This window comes from Phyllobates terribilis, unplaced genomic scaffold (genome assembly GCF_046119375.1).
Source record: "Phyllobates terribilis strain yellow unplaced genomic scaffold, ASM4611937v1 Scaffold_9__5_contigs__length_417890890, whole genome shotgun sequence".
Lineage (NCBI taxonomy): Eukaryota > Metazoa > Chordata > Amphibia > Anura > Dendrobatidae > Phyllobates > Phyllobates terribilis.
Genome location: NW_027362769.1, coordinates 169772631 through 169792598, shown reverse-complemented (window position 1 = coordinate 169792598; position 19968 = coordinate 169772631). Strand labels below are relative to the sequence as shown.

At 47.8% G+C, this 19968-nt stretch overlaps 1 protein-coding gene across 1 annotated transcript; it reads right to left on the bottom strand.

The window, feature by feature from the left end:
- Positions 1 to 14243: 14243 nt before the first annotated feature.
- On the bottom strand, positions 14244 to 19629 carry LOC141161866 (tubulin alpha-1A chain-like). The gene is made up of 4 exons (XM_073647337.1): positions 19485 to 19629; positions 16520 to 16742; positions 16249 to 16397; positions 14244 to 16061 (listed from the first exon to the last, which is right to left on the bottom strand). The coding sequence occupies exons 1-4, from the start codon at positions 19485 to 19487 to the stop codon at positions 15072 to 15074; spliced, it is 1365 nt and encodes a 454-aa protein (XP_073503438.1). The 5' UTR covers positions 19488 to 19629; the 3' UTR covers positions 14244 to 15071.
- Positions 19630 to 19968: the final 339 nt, after the last annotated feature.

The following is a 19968-nucleotide window of genomic DNA, read 5'->3' as shown; positions in this document are numbered from 1 at the left end:
ATAGAAAGCAATGAGAAGGGCAAAAGACAAACAAGCTTTTGCAGGGTATTTTTCCCCTTCTCCCATGACAGCACCACCTGAGAGAGGGTATCCGCCCACCAAGGACAGGAACCTACTGAATAAAAAGGCGGTACCTCTCCTCCGCATCAGTTTTTGGTTCCTGTCCCTGATGGGAGCCTCACCAGGTGGTACCTCACGTACCTGGATTATGGACGGTGCGGCCTGGAGGCCGTGGAAGCAGCAGATGGTCCCTGTTCCCAGCCCGTCTGGCTGCTGCCCGGGTCTGCGTGTGGGGAGGAGGTGCTGTTCTCCTTTGGATGCCTCCCCGCGTGCGCCGGGGCTTACGGGCTGCGCACGTGGGGGTCGCGTCGCACCCTGTGACGGAGCGCGCCGGAAGTCCCGGCTGCGCACGCGCGGGGTGCTGACGCGCCCTATCACGGAGTGCGCCGGAAACCGGGTCTGCGCATGCGCGGGTGGGAAGCTGTCATCCCGCTGCAAGCGCGCCGGGTGCCGCTGGGCTGCGCACGCGCAGAGGCAGGTGGATCTGCGGGTAGCGCGCCAGCTGGCTAAAATTTAAAAAAAAAAAAAGAAAAAGAGAGATGAGCACGCTGCCGGAAGGGGAGGAGCCTAAAGGAGGTGGAGCCCTACTGCTTTTAAGGATGGGGAGCATCTCTTTTCCCTCTTTTCCCTCTTTTCCCTCTTTTCCCTCTTTTCCCTCTTTTCCCTCTTTTCCCTCTTTTCCCTCTTTTCCCTCTTTTCCCTCTTTTCCCTCTTTTCCCTCTTTTCCCTCTTTTCCCTCTTTTCCCTCTTTTCCCTCTTTTCCCTCTTTTCCCTCTTTTCCCTCTTTTCCCTCTTTTCCCTCTTTTCCCTCTTTTCCCTCTTTTCCCTCTTTTCCCTCTTTTCCCTCTTTTCCCTCTTTTCCCTCTTTTCCCTCTTTTCCCTCTTTTCCCTCTTTTCCCTCTTTTCCCTCTTTTCCCTCTTTTCCCTCTTTTCCCTCTTTTCCCTCTTTTCCCTCTTTTCCCTCTTTTCCCTCTTTTCCCTCTTTTCCCTCTTTTCCCTCTTTTCCCTCTTTTCCCTCTTTTCCCTCTTTTCCCTCTTTTCCCTCTTTTCCCTCTTTTCCCTCTTTTCCCTCTTTTCCCTCTTTTCCCTCTTTTCCCTCTTTTCCCTCTTTTCCCTCTTTTCCCTCTTTTCCCTCTTTTCCCTCTTTTCCCTCTTTTCCCTCTTTTCCCTCTTTTCCCTCTTTTCCCTCTTTTCCCTCTTTTCCCTCTTTTCCCTCTTTTCCCTCTTTTCCCTCTTTTCCCTCTTTTCCCTCTTTTCCCTCTTTTCCCTCTTTTCCCTCTTTTCCCTCTTTTCCCTCTTTTCCCTCTTTTCCCTCTTTTCCCTCTTTTCCCTCTTTTCCCTCTTTTCCCTCTTTTCCCTCTTTTCCCTCGCCAAAAACCTATGCTCAGACTGTATTCAGAAAACCATTGCAGAGGAGTCCCCCAGGTTTTCTTTAGAATTAAAGGATCTAATCCAGACAGAGGTCAGAGAGTCTTTAAGAGGCTTAACCTCACTCAAAAAGAAGAAGCGAAAACTAGTTTCTTCGGAATCAGTGGAGTCCCATTTTACGAGAGAACTGCCTTCCTCCTCTAATCACTCCTCATCGTCATCGGAGTCTTCGGATGATAATGGGGGGGGGCAGACCTTGTTTTTCAGTTGATAATACTGAGAGACTAGTTAAAGCCGTCAGAAGGACTATGGGTATTACCGATACCAAAGTGCCCAGAACAGTCCAGTATGTTATGTTCGGGGGCTTAGACCAAAGGAGGAGACGCTCATTCCCGGTCAATGACAGGATTAAATCTCTGATAGAAAGGGAATGGAAGAAACCGGAGAGGAAGGGTCAGCTGCCGTCATCCTCCAAGCGGAGGTACCCCTTTGAGGATGCGGCTAAATGGGACAAAACCCCTAAGATTGACGTGGCCATTTCAAAATCTTCAAAAAAATCCACTCTGCCCTTTTGAGGATTTAGGAGCCTTAAAAGACCCGCTGGATAAAAAAGCGGAGTCCTTCCTTAAGCAAACCTGGGAGTCGTCAGCAGGGGCCCTTAAACCGGCAGTAGCAGCGACCTGCACTGCTAGATCTATGATGATCTGGCTTCAACAATTGGAAGACCAGATCAGGGGGAATGTGTCCAGGGAGAAAATTCTATCAGACCTTCCTCTTTTGCAGGGAGCGGCTGCATTCCTGGCAGATGCATCGGCAGATTCAGTTAGGCTGGCTGCCCGGTCTGCAAACCTCTCTAATGCAGCCCGTAGGGCGCTATGGCTCAAGAGCTGGCCAGGAGATGTGCAGTCAAAGTCTAAACTGTGCTCAATCCCTTGTGAGGGGGACTTCTTGTTCAGCAAAGGTCTAGATGACATCCTAGATAAAGCCGCAGACAAAAAACATGGATTTCCCACGGTGTCTGGTTCCCGATTTAACAGTTCCTTTCGGAAGAGAAAATACAGCCGCAGTAAAGCTCCCAGAGACCAAGGTAGCTGGAAAGAAGTTCAAGAGCAGGCCCAAGAACACTGTCAAAATATCAGCCCCCAGAGGTTTAGCGGAACAGATAGCCTTACAGCAGGAAGTTCTCGCTCTGCTCATGAAAGGAGTTCTGGTGGAAACACCTGCACCCGAGCAAGGAAGAGGATTCTATTCGACCCTCTTCCTAATAAAGAAGCCGGACGGCTCCTTCAGGACCATTGCGAACCTAAAGAGACTGAACGACCATTTAATCTACAGGCCTTTCAAGATGGAAACAATAAAATCAGCCATAAAGATGTTATTTCCGGACTGTTTTATGTGCGTCCTCTATCTGAAGGACGCCTACTACCACGTCCCGATTTTGCCAGATCATCAACAGTTTCTAAGAGTAGCTGTACAATTCAGCAGGCACGTAAGGCATTTTCAGTTCGCAGCTCTTCCCTTTGGCATTTCCATGGCGCCGAGAGTCTTCACAAAAATCATTCTGGAGGTCACAGCGCACTTGAGGGAAAGAGATATTTTAGTCATCCCTTATCTGGACGACTTCTTAGTAGTGGGCAGATCAAGTCAACTCTGTGCTCTAGCCCTGGCGGACGTCATGGCCAGTCTAAGACGCCTAGGTTGGCTGTTAAATCTGGAGAAGTCAAGGCTGGAACCAAAGAGGGTTCAGTCTTTCCTGGGTCTCATTCTGGACTCGGAAAACCAAACCTGTCTTCTGCCAGAGGAAAAGAAACTGAAGATCAGATCCCTAACATCTCAGATTGTCAGCAATCCGACCATCACCCTGAGGAGTGCAATGTCTCTGTTGGGTACAATGACGTCTTGCATTCCGGCGGTTCAGTGGGCCCAGCACCATTCCAGATGTCTTCAACAGGAGATTCTGGCAGCGGACAGGCGGCTCAAAGGTCGCCTGAATGGGAAAATATCTCTTCCAGATGTTGTGATCAACTCCCTGGACTGGTGGACATCTCCGGTCAACCTATCTTTGGGGGTTCCTTGGACCTTCCAGGTGTCGGATACAATTACAACAGACGCAAGTGCGGAAGGTTGGGGAGCTCACCTAAGGGATCGTTCTGTACAAGGCCTCTGGTCGGACAGCGAGACAAGCCTCTCTTCCAACATGAAAGAGCTGTTGGCAGCCAGAAACGCGCTAAAAGAATCCAGTTCTGTTCTTCAGGGTCCTCACGTCAGGATAATGTCAGACAACAGATCAACAGTCGCCTACATCAATCATCAGGGGGGTACCAGGTCTCTCCCTCTGATGTTAATAGCGGATCAGATCTTCAGGTTTGCCGAGAGTCGGCTGGTTATTCTCTCGGCACTGCATATAAAAGGGGAAGAGAACATAAAGGCCGATTTTCTTGAGTCGTCACATCTTGAAACAAGGAGAGTGGGAGTTGAATCCAGCCGTTTTTCAGCAGATTGTGGATCGGTGGGGACAGCCCCAGATAGATCTGTTTGCAAACAGACACAATCGGAAGACCGAAACCTTTTGCTCCCTGAATCCAAAAGAGGGGGCGTTTGCGGTGGACGCGCTGCAGATTCAGTGGGATTTCACTCTAGCTTATGCCTTTCCCCCTTTAGTACTGATCCCTACTATCCTGAGGAAGATCCGAGAGGAACGGGCGAGGGTTATATTGATCGCCCCGTTCTGGCCCAAGAGACCATGGTTCACTTGGATGAAGAGAATGTCCCAAGCAGATCCATGGGTTCTTCCGGACATCCCGGATCTCCTCAGGCAGGGCCCAGTCTGTCATCCCCAAAGAGCGGGCCTGCATTTGATGGCTTGGATTTTGAGAGGTCGCTATTGACGCAAAGGGGGTTTTCTCCAGATCTTGTTACTACCCTTCTAGCAAGTAGAAAGCCGATAACAACTAGAATCTATGGTAGAACTTGGGCTAAGTTCTTGTCTACCTCGGGTCAGTCTGCCAAAGGGAGGGTTCCTATTGAGGCCATACTAGAATTCCTCCAGAAGGGGTTAAACATGGGACTAGCCACCAGTACTCTTAAGGTACAGGTATCTGCTCTGGGGGCACTGTATAATTATGACTTGGCAGCAAATAGATGGATCATTAGATTTATTAAAGCCTGTCATAGATCCAGACCTATTCCTGTTCCAAGAATGCCTCCTTGGGACCTTAATTTAGTTCTGGAAGCATTAACCAAACCTCCCTTCGAGCCCTTAGAGAAGGTTTCAGAAAAAATCTTAACTTTAAAGACTGCGCTATTGGTGGCCCTGACATCAGCTCGTAGAGTCAGTGACTTACACGCACTATCCGTTAACCATCCATTCACTCAAGTATGTATGGATAGAGTAATCTTAAGGCCGGGTCTGGTCTTATCTTCCAAAGGTAGCCTCCAAGTTCCATAGGACGCAAGTAATCACTCTCCCTTCCTTCTATCCTAATCCTAGGGATTCTGAGGAATATAAGCTTCACACCTTAGATGTTAGGAGGGTGTTAGTCCAGTATTTGGAAGTGACAAAAGCCTGGAGAAAGAGTGACGCTTTATTTATATCCTTTCAGGGGGCTAGGAAAGGACTTAAGGTTACAAGGGGGACCATAGCTAGATGGGTCAGGGATACTATTACCTTAGCCTACTCTTCTAGCAATCTGCCGGTTCCTGAGAACCTGAAGGCCCATTCCACCAGAGCGGTAGCTGCTTCCTGGGCTGAGAAGGCGGATGTGCCCATCGACATTATATGTAAGGCGGCAACTTGGTCATCCCCTGCTACATTTTACAAACATTACCGTCTTGACCTTTCCTCTTCTACTGATCTGTCCTTTGGTAGAAGGGTGTTGCAAGCGGTGATCCCTCCCTCTGGTATTTAATCTCTATAAATCTCTCAGGTGGTGCTGTCATGGGAGAAGGGGAAAAGATCCTAGTTACTTACCGGTAACGGGATTTTACAGAGCCCATGACAGCACCCTATTAATTCCCTCCCCTTTATCACTGTGGTGTGCACTTTTTTTAAGGTGTTTAGTACATATGTTGAGGTGGTGGTTATGTATTAACCTGTCTTCGGAGGCCCTCTCATGCTCTGAAACAAAAAACTGATGCGGAGGAGAGGTACTGCCTTTTTATTCAGTAGGTTCCTGTCCTTGGTGGGCGGATACCCTCTCTCAGGTGGTGCTGTCATGGGCTCTGTAAAATCCCGTTACCGGTAAGTAACTAGGATCTTTTCTGCACATTTGGTGAATAAAATGAACATTATTTAACATGTACTGCAGACAAATCACACATGTAATCCACACTACCCAATGCAGCAAAAACACAACAACAAAAAGAAGCATAATCGCCCCAATACCTGCATTTTCAATGCAGCTTTTTTTACTCCCAGGAGAGCAGATTTTGGCTGCAGAAAAAAAAGTAGCAAAACGTGCTGTGTGTGAACATAGTCTAAAACACCACAATGAAGATGTGAGTGTAACATGCCTGGCGGCGTCCTTGCATAGTGGTCCATCTCCCACTGTGCAAGAGCGCGCACTTGATTTCCAGTCCAGACTATCACTTTGGCTTCTTGCCATATGGTCTGCTTTGCTCTGCTCTGTCTGCTTAGGGCGACGCCCGCTGAACTTCCTGTTTCTTGTAGCTGCTGCAGACACACCCCTGATGCTTCCTCAGCCTATTGCTGTCTGTCACCTGGTATTTAACCCAGCTCCTCCCTGGGATCCTTGCCTGAGCATCTTGTTCTCTCAGTTGGCTTTTAGTCACTGATGTGCCAGGTCCTGTCTGTTTCCTGCCTTGCGGTATCAGTTCCTGTGTCTGAACTGAGTCCTGTCTGTGTACTCTAGCCTACTGCCTTTCCAGGAGGCTGTATTTCCAGGCCCGTGTGAACACGCTCTTAGCCTGTCCTTCTGCCCTCTAGGGGCCGTATACCTAGATCTGTTATCTGTGTCTTTTCCCAGTGTCTGTTCCTGCCCTAACTATCTTCCAGCCTGTTTCCCGTTTCTCTCTATGCCCTTATCTCCCCTTTTTATGCAGAGTCTGAACTCGTACCTACTCCTGCTCGTTGTCACTGTACTTCCGTTTGTGAGTTTGTGGTCCACTCGCTACTTCACTGCAAGTACCCTGTGGGTATCTGGTTCTGCCTTTCCCTTCCTGTCTGTTCCGTATGAACAGAGCCCTGTCCCCTCTGCCCTGCCTTGCTCACCGCTCCGGCGGTTCTTGCCTGCTCTGCCTTTGCTCGCTGCTCCGGCAGTCTCGCTCTGCTCTGACCCTTTGCTCGCTGCTCCGGCAGTCTCGCTCTGCTCTGACCCTTTGCTCGCCGCTCCAGGCGGTCTCGCTCTGCTCTGACCCTGTGCTCGCCGCTCCAGGCGGTCTCGCTCCGCTCTGACCCTGTGCTCGCCGCTCCAGGCGGTCTCGCTCCGCTCTGACCCTGTGCTCGCCGCTCCAGGCGGTCTCGCTCCGCTCTGACCCTGTGCTCGCCGCTCCAGGCGGTCTCGCTCCGCTCTGACCCTGTGCTCGCCGCTCCAGGCGGTCTCGCTCCGCTCTGACCCTGTGCTCGCCGCTCCAGGCGGTCTCACTCTGCTGTGTTTGTCCATCGTATCTGTGGTTCTGTTCCTGAGCCCCAGTTTGTACTGGGTCCTATCCACTCTGTGCTCCAACCTGTCGTACCTGCCAGTACCTCCCTGTTTGCATACCAGTCGTGCTTGCCAGCATCCACCCGTCTGCATACCTGCCGTGTCTGCCTGTACCCACCAGTCTGTGTGCCAGCCTAACCTGCCTGTTCCTGTATTCCCCGGTGTGGGTCAACAGCCGTGTCCGGGGTCTGACCTGGAGTAGCACCTGGTCCCTCTGCTCGGTCCCTCCTTGGTGCACTGGCGTCGTATGCCGTCGTGCGACCCTGGTCGGATCGGGTGAATACTTAGTTACGCCCCTCCAGGCATTCACGCTTCGATACGATTCAGTGGAATCACTACATATACACGCACATGCCAGTCAGTCCGGGCGTGTGCATTACAGCATGCTCAGGCCATGGTTCCCGTTGAGCCCCACGGCCTTCGCTCTCTGAGACGTTTTTCTGCGAATACGTGCATCTAGAAGAAATTTTTTTTTTTTTTTTTTTGCTACCAGCTGAGTTCCAGGCGAATTACGCACCCGTCCAGATGGATCTATCTGCACTTGTTCCTGCGGATCCGCCACGGTACTATGGGGATCCAAGACTGAGTCGTGCATTTGTGGAGCAATGCCTGCTACACTTCAAGTTCTATCCTCTTTATTTTCCCACTGATCGGGTTAAGGTGGGATTCATGATGTCTTACCTAGCGGGTGATGCCTTGAAATGGATCACCCCCCTATGGGACGCACAGGATCCTATCGTCCTGGACCTGCAGGCCTTCCTGGTGGCCTTTCTAATAGTCTTCGATGACCCTAACCCGGAAGCCCCTGCTGAAGCTTCACTTCCCAATATCCCGGAGCAGCCCCGATGGGTAATGTGTGTGGGTAGCGCACTAGTCCTCCTGCCCGAAGAGACTACTGCACACACAGAATCCACACAGGATGACTACGCTCTCCGGAATACTTCTCCCAACCTCAAGAGGCAGTCCAGACGCGCTAGGCGTAGAGGCAAGCCGTCACGCCAGGGTCTGTCCTCCCAAAGACCTCCTGACCCCAACCTTGAAGTCCCTGCTTTAAGCTTCACTTCCCAGTATCCCGGAGCAGCCCCGACGGGTAATGTGCGTGGGTAGCGCACAAGTTCTCCTGTCCGAAGAGACTGCTGCCCACCCAGAATCCACACAGGAGGACTTCCTGCACCCGGTATCTGATACTTCACCCATTTTAATCGGTGAGCCTGTCCAAGGGTACTCCGAAGCAGAGGTTGCCCCCGAGTCTCTACACCCCTCCGACCAGGCGGAGGACCTCCAGTTGTCTCCTGAACCCTTCGGGGTGCTACCTGGTAGCGAATGGACAGACTTTCCTATACTCTGTACCTGATACCTCGCCCGCTTCGTCCAGTGAGTCCGACCTAGTGTAGTCCGAAGCAGAGGTTACCCCCGAGTCCCTACACCCCTCCGACCAGGCGGAGGACCTCCAGTTGTCTTCAGAACCCTTCGGGGTGCTACCTGGTAGCGAATGGACAGAGACTTTCCTATACTCGGTACCTGATACCTCGCCCACTTCGTCCAGTGAGTCCGACCTAGTGTACTCCGAAGCAGAGGTTACCCCCGAGTCTCTGCACTCCTCCGACCCGGCGGAGGACTTCCAGTTGTTTCCTGAATCCTCCGGGGTACCACCAGATAACAAAGGGACAGTGACGTTTCTACACTTTGTACCTGATACCTCGCCCATTTCATCCTGTGAGCTTGACAAGATGTACCCCGAAGCAGAGGTTACCCCCCGAGTCTCTGCCCCCCTCCAACCCGGCGGAGGATTTCCAGTTGTCTCCTGTACCCTCTGGGGTGCCACCTGAAAATATGTGGAGACAGACTTCCTTGAAGGCTGTTCAAGGTACTCCACCCGTTTCATCTGGTGCTGAGGATGGCTGGATAGGAGGTAGCATCCTAGCTACCCAGATGAGACCAGTTTTTTTCTGTGAACAACAGAAGTAATCTCCTTGAAGTGAAGGATTGGCCCTCGAATTCCCTGCGGAAGATTCTGGCAGGCCTGAAGAAGAGGGGGCGTAAGGGGGGGTACTGTAACATACCTGGCGGCGTCCTTGCATAGTGGTCCATCTCCCACTGTGCAAGAGCGCGCACTTGATTTCCAGTCCAGACTATCACTTTGGCTTCTTGCCATATGGTCTGCTTTGCTCTGCTCTGTCTGCTTAGGGTGACGCCCGCTGAACTTCCTGTTTCTTGTAGCTGCTGCAGACACACCCCTGATGCTTCCTCAGCCTATTGCTGTCTGTCACCTGGTATTTAACCCAGCTCCTCCCTGGGATCCTTGCCTGAGCATCTTGTTCTCTCAGTTGGCTTTTAGTCACTGATGTGCCAGGTCCTGTCTATGTTTCCTGCCTTGCGGTATCAGTTCCCGTGTCTGAACTGAGTCCTGTCTGTGTTCTCTAGCCAGCTGCCTTTCCAGGAGGCTGTATTTCCAGGCCCGTGTGAACACGCTCTTAGCCTGTTCCTTCTGCCCTCTAGGGGCCGTATACCTAGATCTGTTGTCTGTGTCTTTTCCCAGTGTCTGTTCCTGCCCTAACTATCTTCCAGCCTGTTTCCCGTTTCTCTCTATGCCCTTATCTCCCCTTTTTATGCAGAGTCTGAACTCGTACCTACTCCTGCTCGTTGTCACTGTACTTCCGTTTGTGAGTTTGTGGTCCACTCGCTACTTCACTGCAAGTACCCTGTGGGTATCTGGTTCTGCCTTTCCCTTCCTGTCTGTTCCGTGTGAACAGGGCCCTGTCCCCTCTGCCCTGCCTTGCTCTGCATTGCTCGCTGCTCCGGCAGTTCTTGCCTGCTCTGCCTTGCTCGCTGCTCCGGCGGTTCTTGCCTGCTCTGCCTTGCTCACTACTCCGGTGGTTCTTGCCTGCTCTGCCTTGCTCGCTGCTCCGGCGGTTCTTGCCTGCTCTGACCCTTTGCTCGCTGCTCCAGGCGGCCTCGTCTTGCTCTGCTCTTGCTCGCCGCTCCGGGCGGCCTCACTCTGCTGTGTTTGCCCACCGCATCTGCGGTTCTGTTCCTGAGCCCCAGTCTGTACTGGGTCCTATCCACTCTGTGCTCCAACCTGTCGTACCTGCCAGTACCTCCCTGCCTGCATACCAGTCGTGCTTACCAACATCCACCTGCCTGCATACCGGCCGTACCTGCCAGTACCTCCCTGTTTGCATACCAGTCGTGCTTGCCAGCATCCACCCGTCTGCATACCTGCCGTGTCTGCCTGTACCCACCAGTCTGTGTGCCAGCCTAACCTGCCTGTTCCTGTATTCCCCGGTGTGGGTCAACAGCCGTGTCCGGGGTCTGACCTGGAGTAGCACCTGGTCCCTCTGCTCGGTCCCTCCTTGGTGCACTGGCGTCGTATGCCGTCGTGCGACCTTGGTCGGATCGGGTGGATACTTAGTTACGCCCCTCCAGGCATTCTCTCCGGTACGGTCCAGTGGAATCACTACATATACACGCACACGCCAGTCAGTCCGGGCGTGTGCATTACAGTGAGCAAATCATGGAAAAAGCAGCAACCTTGTCACCTAGCCATCCAGAATTTTTGCAATAGTCGCAGGGGATATTTGTCTTGAAAATTTACAGGGAAGGAACTGACGGGCATTTGCCATTAGTTTGCATAATTTTGCATTTATTTATTAATCCACTTTTGATTCCATAGTACTTTGACCTCAACATAAAAAAGGAGAAGGAAAAGTATGCTTGCCTGATTAGACGAAACCAAGCAGAAAGTAAGGAGGTGGCAAAGTGTAAAAGTCGTTTGAGTGTGCATTGGGTTTCCATGCCAAATTACTCACCTTGCACGTAATTTTTTCTGTTGTGTGATACTATTTATGGACTAATTGAACATGAATCTGTTAATAGAGCTTGTAAGCACTGACAGCCAAATCCTTTGTACTTTAGCATAGAAAACCCCTCATTACAGGCAGATCCTGGAGACTAACATAATATATTCCCAAATAGCATCATCTCCTTGAGAAGAAGAAAACCTGAATATCATGCAGTCCCTGACACTGTGTCATTGCTGCAGAACCTTAATTTCTAAAACTTTCTCCAGGCGGTAAGTTATTTACAACTCTTAAAAGAGATTCATAACTTTTATCAGCAGGAACTGTTGCCAAAGAGTATGTTCACACAATGCCTTTTTCAGGCAGATTTTTGCCTGGAACCCCACTGAATATATGCTTAAAAAAAATCACCAAATGCACAGCAATGTCAAAACAACTCGTGAACAATATAATCCGTCTTTTGCAGCCGTGCTCGCAGTATAGTAAGCGGTGACTGTAACCGCTCTCTGTAGTGCCCCAAAGACTGGAAGCAAACAGCTGCAGGGAGGATATCACTTCACTTTCTCCCTCTTGCCACTGCTCCAGAAAGAATTTAAATGCTATTTACCTGCAGATTACCCTTATATCTGCAGGTAAATAGCATTTCTGGACTTGACAGGAGCCCTTTAAATAATCATCAATGAGTGTAGTAGCACATCATGAGCTGCAGGTGTCACTATTGTCTTTAAAGTGCTTTATCAGGGCAGTAAGTAATCAAAATGCTGTACTTACTACCTTTAAATTGACCAGGATTAGAAAGAAAAAAAAGTCTGCTTGTTTTTAAAATAATGCTAATAACTTTACTGGGTTCCCTTTGGTTTTGCAGCTTTATCAACATTCAGCTGAATGGGGGGCTGAGCTGCAATGACCGACAAAGCCCTTGCATTAGAGTTATCTGCTGTATTACAAATCTTTTTTTCAAAATATCAGAAATTTTACAAGAATTAGCATGTATAGCAAGTAGCTTTATAACCAAAAGATATATCTCAACCAGATACATTCAGATACAATCCCGCCACCCTCTCTCCCACGTCAGTGTGTAACTTGTATAGAAGGTAGCAAATTGCTAATTGATTGTACAGTCTGATAGAAGAATAGGCGTTTGTTCAGTACAATCTTTCATTAAATACTAATTTGTGCTAAATAATAATTTCTAATTGTCTTTCAACAGACGCAGTCATTGTCTACCTTTGAATTTCATTTTGTTCGATGAATCCATATACAGTGCATTGTGAAAGTACAGGGCTGTGCAAATTAATTGGGACAAAGCGTTTTTTAAGTAAAATTGTAAGTTGGTTACCAGTCAGTGATTCAAACCAATTTTAACTGCTTTGAATAGGTGTGAGTGTACAACCTTGAGTAACAAAATGTGGTTTGATGAATTCATCCAAATACATAGTAGTTTTAAAACGTTTTATTGTGCCATTCATTCATAAATTTGAAGGGACATTCCAACAAGATTTGGCTCCATGCCACAATTCCAAGTGTGTGAAGAAATTCCTCGAAGAAAATAAACTAAAACTGGCCTGGCGATTCACCAGACTTAAATCCTATAGAAAATTTGTGGAGCATTGTGAAGAGACGTCTTGGCAAAATGGACTCTACAACCAAAGAACGCATGATAAACAGCCATACAAGTGTGGTTCCATGATGAAGAATTTATGCAAAAACTTGGTAGAATCCATACCAAAAGGCATTGAAAATCTCAGATCTGCTAAAGGAGGACATATTTCTTACTAAAATTAGTATGTAACAGTGCATTATAACATTTTATTATTAAATATTCAAAAATGTTTTTTTTTGCTTTGTCCCAATTAATTTGCACAGCACTGTATTGGGCCCCCTTGAACTTTTCTACCTTTTCCCACATTTCTGGCTTCAAACATAAAGATATAAAATTCTATTTTTTTGGGGAAGAATCAACAACAAGTGGAACACAATCGTGAAGTGGAACCAAATTTATTGGATATTTTAAACTTTTTAAAAAAATTAAAAACTGAAAAGTGGGGCGCGCAATGTTATTCGGCCCCTTTACTTTCAGTGCAGAAGTTCAGTGCGGATCTCTGAATGATCCAGTGTTGTCCTAAATGTCCGGTAATGATAAATAGAATCCACTGTGTGTAATCAGGTCTCTGTATAAATGCACCTGCTCTGTGATAGTCTCAGGGGTCTCTGCTCTGTGATAGTCTCAGGGGTCTGTTTCCAGTGCAGAGAGCATCATGAAGACCAAGGAACACACCAGGCAGGTCCGAGATACTGTTGTGGTGAAGTTTAAAGCCAGATTTGGATACAAAAAGATTTCCCAAGTTTTAAACCTCTCAAGGAGCACTGTGCAAGCGATCATATTGAAATGGAAGGAGTATCAGACCACTGCAAATCTACCAAGACCCGGCCGTCCCTCTAAACTTTCATCTCGAGCAAGGAGAAGACTGAAGAGATGCAGCCAAAAGGCCTATGATCACTCTGGATGAACTGCAGAGATCTACAGCTGAGGTGGGAGAGTCGGTCCATAGGACAACAATCAGTCATACACTGCACAAATCTGGCCTTTATGGAAGAGTGGCAAGAAGAAAGCCATAAAAACGTCTCGTTTGAAGTTTGCCACAAGGCACCTGGGAGAGACACCAAACATGTGGAATAAGGTGCTCTGGTCAGATGAAACCAAAATCAAACTTTTTGGCCACAATGCAAAACGATATGTTTGGCGTAAAAGCAACAAAGCTCAACACCCTCAAAACACCATCCCCACTGTCAAACATGGTGGTGGCAGCATCATGGTTTGGGCCTGCTTTTCTTCAGCAGGGACAGGGAAGATGGTTAAAATTGATGGGAAGATGGACGAAGCCAAATACAGGACCATTCTGGAAGAAAACCTGTTGGAGTCTGCAAAAGACCTGAGACTGGGACGGAGATTTATCTTCCAACAAGACAATGATCCCAAACATAAAGCAAAATCTACAATGGAATGGTTCAAAAATAAACGTATCCAGGTGTTAGAATGGCCAAGTCAAAGTCCAGAGCTGAATCCAATCGAGAATCTGTGGAAAGAGCTGAAAACTGCTGTTCACAAACGCCCTCCATCCAACCTCACTGAGCTCGAGCTGTTTTGCAAGGAAGAATGGGCAAGAATTTCAGCCTCTCGATGTGCAAAACTGATAGAGACATACCCCAAGAGACTTGCAGCTGTAATCGCAGCAAAAGGTGGCGCTACAAAGTATTAACTCAGGGGGGCCGAATAATATTGCACACCCCACTTTTCAGTTTTTAATTTTTTTAAAAAGTTGAAACTATCCAATAAATTTCGTTCCACTTCACGATTGTGTCCCACTTGTTGTTGATTCTTCACAAAAAAATTAGAATTTTATATCTTTATGTTTGAAGCCAGAAATGTGGCAAAAGGTAGAAAAGTTCAAGGGGGCCAAATACTTTCAACAAGGCACTGTAGGTAAAAAAAATCTGCACTGATTAATTGCTTAATATATCGTTATAGCACTTGGAGCTCCATTTTTCTGATACAAAGCTCCAAATCATGTATGTAGATGTAGATATAAAATATAACATGCTGGTTGCCTGTCACCACTAGGGGGAGCTTAATGCAAACTGTTACTCGTGCAGTTAGCTCCTGAGCTCCCCCTAGTGGTGGCTACAGGCAGTGAGAATTTCATCAACCTCAATGTCTGAGCAGAAGATTTGGAGCCATTGTTAAAAGGTTGACATTTATCTAAAAGGAGCCTAAATCCCAAATCCAAACATTACGTTTACTGACAGTATAACTGCTCACTTGCTGTAACCTTTTACAGAGTTTAGCTTATTATTTATCATGGACGCCACTCAAGAGTTTCTGGACCCCGCAGTCTTGAATAATCTCAAAATTACTTTATTTCCATTTCCATAATCTTCATCAAGGGCCAAGGGAAATAGTCTCCAGATGAAGGAAGGAAGCAATGTATCATTCCTAATATCATGCTTTATGCAGTGTGGGCGCCGACATGTTCATTGTGTTACCTCCTGTATGTGAAGCCTTTGTGATGATTGTTACTGACACATGAAAACTATCAATTACAGAATGTAGTGACTTCAACCAAATATTTCTACTGAGAATTAGTGTGTATTGCACTTATACTGTAGATGATTGCATGAACATTTAATACTCCTCTCCCTCTCCCTCTTCTCCTTCTCCCTCTCCTTCCACGCTGTCAGTGCCGACCTCTTCGTAATCCTTCTCCAGGGCCGCCATGTCCTCCCGAGCCTCAGAGAACTCCCCTTCCTCCATGCCCTCACCCACATACCAGTGCACGAAGGCACGCTTGGCGTACATCAGGTCAAACTTGTGGTCCAGGCGAGCCCAGGCCTCGGCAATGGCGGTGGTGTTACTCAGCATGCACACAGCGCGCTGCACCTTGGCCAGGTCTCCACCGGGAACCACAGTTGGTGGTTGGTAATTGATACCAACTTTGAACCCTGTTGGGCACCAGTCCACAAACTGGATGGTGCGCTTTGTCTTGATGGTGGCAATGGCAGCATTGACATCCTTGGGGACAACATCACCACGATAAAGCATACAGCAAGCCATATATTTGCCGTGTCTGGGGTCACATTTCACCATCTGGTTTGCTGGCTCAAAGCAAGCATTTGTGATCTCGGCCACTGTGAGCTGCTCATGGTAAGCTTTCTCCGCAGAGATGACGGGGGCATAGGTGGCCAGGGGGAAGTGGATACGGGGGTAGGGCACCAGGTTGGTCTGGAACTCTGTCAAGTCCACATTCAAAGCACCATCAAACCTGAGAGAGGCTGTGATGGAGGACACGATCTGACCAATCAGACGGTTCAGGTTTGTGTAGGTCGGGCGCTCAATGTCCAGGTTCCTGCGGCAGATGTCATAGATGGCCTCATTGTCCACCATGAAGGCGCAGTCTGAATGCTCCAGTGTGGTGTGAGTGGTGAGGATGGAGTTGTATGGCTCAACCACAGCGGTGGAGATCTGTGGAGCAGGGTAGATGGAGAACTCCAGCTTAGACTTCTTGCCATAGTCAACGGAGAGACGTTCCATCAAGAGTGAGGTGAAGCCTGATCCAGTGCCACCACCGAAACTGTGGAAGATGAGGAAGCCCTGGAGACCTGTGCACTGATCCGCCTGATGGAGATGAGACACAAAATAAAATTAGACTTTGATGTTAGAGGAGACATTTCTCTAAAGTGTTGCGGATTAAAAACTCCACCCCTATTATTTATCTCCTGAGACGTCTTCTCTATGTCTTACCATCTGCAATGTTGGGTTGTATTCAACATTGAAGTATAAATGAACATCTTCATGAACTCACCAGCTTGCGGGTCCTGTCCAGAACCAGGTCAATGATCTCCTTGCCAATGGTGTAATGGCCACGGGCGTAGTTATTGGCAGCATCTTCCTTGCCGGTGATGAGCTGCTCAGGGTGGAACAGTTGTCTGTAGGTTCCAGTTCTCACCTCATCTGTAGAAGAGAAATGCATGTTTCTATGTGAAATCCAGAACCGTCCGCCCCTCTCATCTCCTCAGGTTTTTACTGACATCTCTTCTATCCATCGTCATAGACAATGAGACTGATGTACTCACCGATCACAGTGGGCTCCAGGTCCACAAACACAGCACGGGGGACATGTTTACCAGCCCCCGTCTCACTGAAGAAGGTGTTGAAGGAATCGTCTCCTCCGCCGATGGTCTTGTCACTGGGCATCTGCCCGTCCGGCTGGATACCATGTTCCAGGCAGTACAACTCCCAGCAGGCATTGCCCATCTGGACTCCAGCCTGGCCAACGTGGATAGAGATACATTCTCTCTGTAAAGGTATAAGAATCCGGTGTGAAAACATGAATCTTCACATGTAATCTGAATTCTATACGGCAGAGATAGGCCGCAGTGCAGTTACTTGCTTTATCTTATGAGAATGCAATATTTCTTAAGATCCTCTTATCTCCAGCGAAGCCGTTTATGAATTGTCCCTTGTAATCATGATGTCCAGTGTCACGTCAGACTCTTTTAGGATTCTGGGTAATAATATATGTTCCCTCCATACAGTTAGTTTACTCATAGCCTGTGACATGCATGCAGCTGCACAGTCTGCCATCTCGCTGCTGTGTTTTCTGTGCCTTGGATCTGCATCTGTGTTTCTCGAGATTCCAGCTTAAAACATGGAATTATCTATATCACTTTATTGCTTGATAGATGTGGTGACCAACCCTCCTATGTGATGTCTGGGCAATGCACAATGGCGTAATGAGGACAATGCACAATGGCGTAATGAAGCTCCTGGGCCCTAGGGCAACACTTCTAACTGGGCCATCAACTATCAGAAGTGATCAGTATTAGTCATTTCTGTGAGTCAAAGTGACCTTTTGTGCCTCCTTAAGTTCCTGGTGTAACTACTGGTCCTGCACCCCTTATAATTATGCATCTTAGAACATACTGTATAGTCAACAGAGTCACTGGTCACAAACAGGGATTTCTACAATCTTGATGGTGGATAGAAGATTCTCTTAAAAAGTAAGTTACAGAATGCAGGAAGGAAAGAAGAGAACTTACCTAGAGGAAAATAGTGAATAGGGAGGAGGGGGATGAAGCTGCAGGTTCTCACTCAATGTTTCTGTGAAATAACTTTAAGAGGAGAAACAGAAAGAAAAAGACAAGGGTTGTGCCTCTGATCAGGGGTGGACATATCATTGCTACAACCTGTGCAGCCGTACCGGGGACAAAGAGGTTAGGGGGCCACTGCCGCCTCTAAAGCAGGTGTAATTGTGCATTATGATGAGCTATTAGACTGCAAAGGGCCATATCTTGTTCTTGCACAGAGGCCCTTTTCAGTCTCCTTCTGCCAGTGTTTCTGATTGTACTCCATCTTACCACTATAGGCCAGGGTCCAATGGGCATAAGGAGCCTACGGTAGTCTAGTTAAACCCAGCGTACAACTATAAGGCTGAGTTCACACGATGCGTATTTAATGCGTTTCCGCGGCGTTTTTGCAGTTGTGTAAACGCCGCGGAAACGCATTAAAAACGCATGGTAGAAGGGCAGCAATGTTCCCCAATGGAAATCCGCATGTGCTGTGCCCATGATGCGGATTTTTCCGCAGCGTAAACGCTGCGCTCAAAAATCCGCAGCATGTCAATTAATTTTGCGGAAACGCTGCGTTTTCGGCGCCATTGACTTGCATTAGAACGCACCAATTCCGCAAGACTGCATCTGTACTTGCGTAATTGGTGCGTTCTAATGTGCGGATGGTACCCAGGTGTGGAGGAGAGGAGAGTCTCATCCACACCCGGGTAACATTAAAAAAGCTGTAAAAACAAGAATAAAATAAAAAATATATATATATACTTACCATCTGTCGGCCCGCGCCGCGCTCCTGCTTGGTTCCCGGCACTTTGCAGTGAGTTGAAGGACCTGCGGTGACGTCAGTCATGTGACGGGTCACGTGACGCTGACGTCGGCAGGTCTTTCAATTCAAAGTTGCCGGGAGAACGGATTGAGCGGGACACCGGGGGCCATCAGAGGGTAAAGTATACATGTATTTTTTATTTTTACCATTCTCTCGGGTCACACTATATAAATCCATGCTGTTTGCACGGATTTATATAGTGTGACCTAGTTGTCAAGCACTTTCCAGGTGATGCTAAAATCGCCTGGAAAGCGCTTGTCAATCCACATGCGGAAACGCATGTGAATCCGCATGTATTCCGCAGGAAAAACGCTTGCACAATCTGCATGCATTTTTTCTGCCAGGGAGATGCAGAAATGATGCAGAAATTTTCTGCTTCATTTCTGCATCGTGTGCACATACCCTAAGTGGTGCAGAAGTTGTTGTCATACCTGGAGCCTGATTCCTGATAAGGCCTATTTGTAATCATTGTGCTGCAGTGAACATGCTTTTCCTTTGTCAAGCCAAAGGGGACTGGGAGAAGGAGATGGAGGGTGGAGGGCAAGACAAGGGTCCTGGTCTAAGACCCACAAAGTATCTGAACCTCCATATTCACCTCTAACTATCACATTGGTAAATTATAGTATTGAACTCCAGAGCTGCATTAACAATTCTGTAGGCTTCCGAGCTAAAGAGAGCTTCCAATCTTGGAAGTGTAGACTTTACAACAGGTAATGTAAAGTATTATAGGAAAAACTAACTGTCACCTTCTGCATTATTGGCACTCAAGTACACTGTTAGAGATGTGTCTGAGCAGTAGATTGCCGACTGTGAATACAGCTCTGGAGCACAAAAGTGAACCTAACGTTAAGGCCAGGTTTACATCACATTTTATCCATGCGTCAGTGGCTCTGTTGGAGCTTAAGTCTTTCTTTGTTGACTGTGTCTTAGGAGGATACTGTTGAAAATTATGTCCGATATAGCACAAAGTGACTCTGTCTGCACCTTATAGTCAATGGACCCATCAGTGCAAACATCCCAATCCCATTTTCCAGGGTTTCAAATGTAAACCCAGACAGAACCACTGACTGTAGTCTAAAATGCAATTTGAACATAGACAGAATCATATATAGTAGATACAGACCAAAGTATCTGTGAGTCACTCACCATGATGTAGATGTGTAATCCCTGATATAGTTTCTGAGTTTGAAGTTGTGGCTGCCGATACGTCACCTGTGATCTTTATATAATGTGGGAGGCAGGACTGTCCCCGTAACTGGACACATTGATTGAAGGACTGGCCGTCACCTGTAACGCTGGTGATACGTCTCCAAGACACAATCAAACCATTACAATGTAACCTTAATAGCAGTTTCTCATTGTGTAGAAAAAGAGAAAAAGCTTTAGAACTTAATACAATGTGTCAGAAGTAGTTATAGAAACAGCGAACTGGTTATAAAGTATCAACAAATGTATCAACAGACATCACCACAGCGTCAGTGTCAGATTACAACCGAATAATCTGCATAATAGTCACAAGCATCATTTAGCCGAAAAGTTGAGACTGTAAAGCCCCATGCGCTAGAGAATTACCCCTCCATACAAAACAGAGCAGCAATATGGCCAAGAGCCATTCTGAGAGGGGAACCAC

What these genes read in the sequence shown, in the direction of transcription:
- LOC141161866 (XM_073647337.1), bottom strand. An exon ending in CCTGGAGCCCACTGTGATCG is followed by an intron (nt 16,398 to 16,519) that starts GTGAGTACATCA and finishes TCTCTTCTACAG; the next exon opens with ATGAGGTGAGAACTGGAACC. An exon ending in TGGACAGGACCCGCAAGCTG is followed by an intron (nt 16,062 to 16,248) that starts GTGAGTTCATGA and finishes CATCTCCATCAG; the next exon opens with GCGGATCAGTGCACAGGTCT.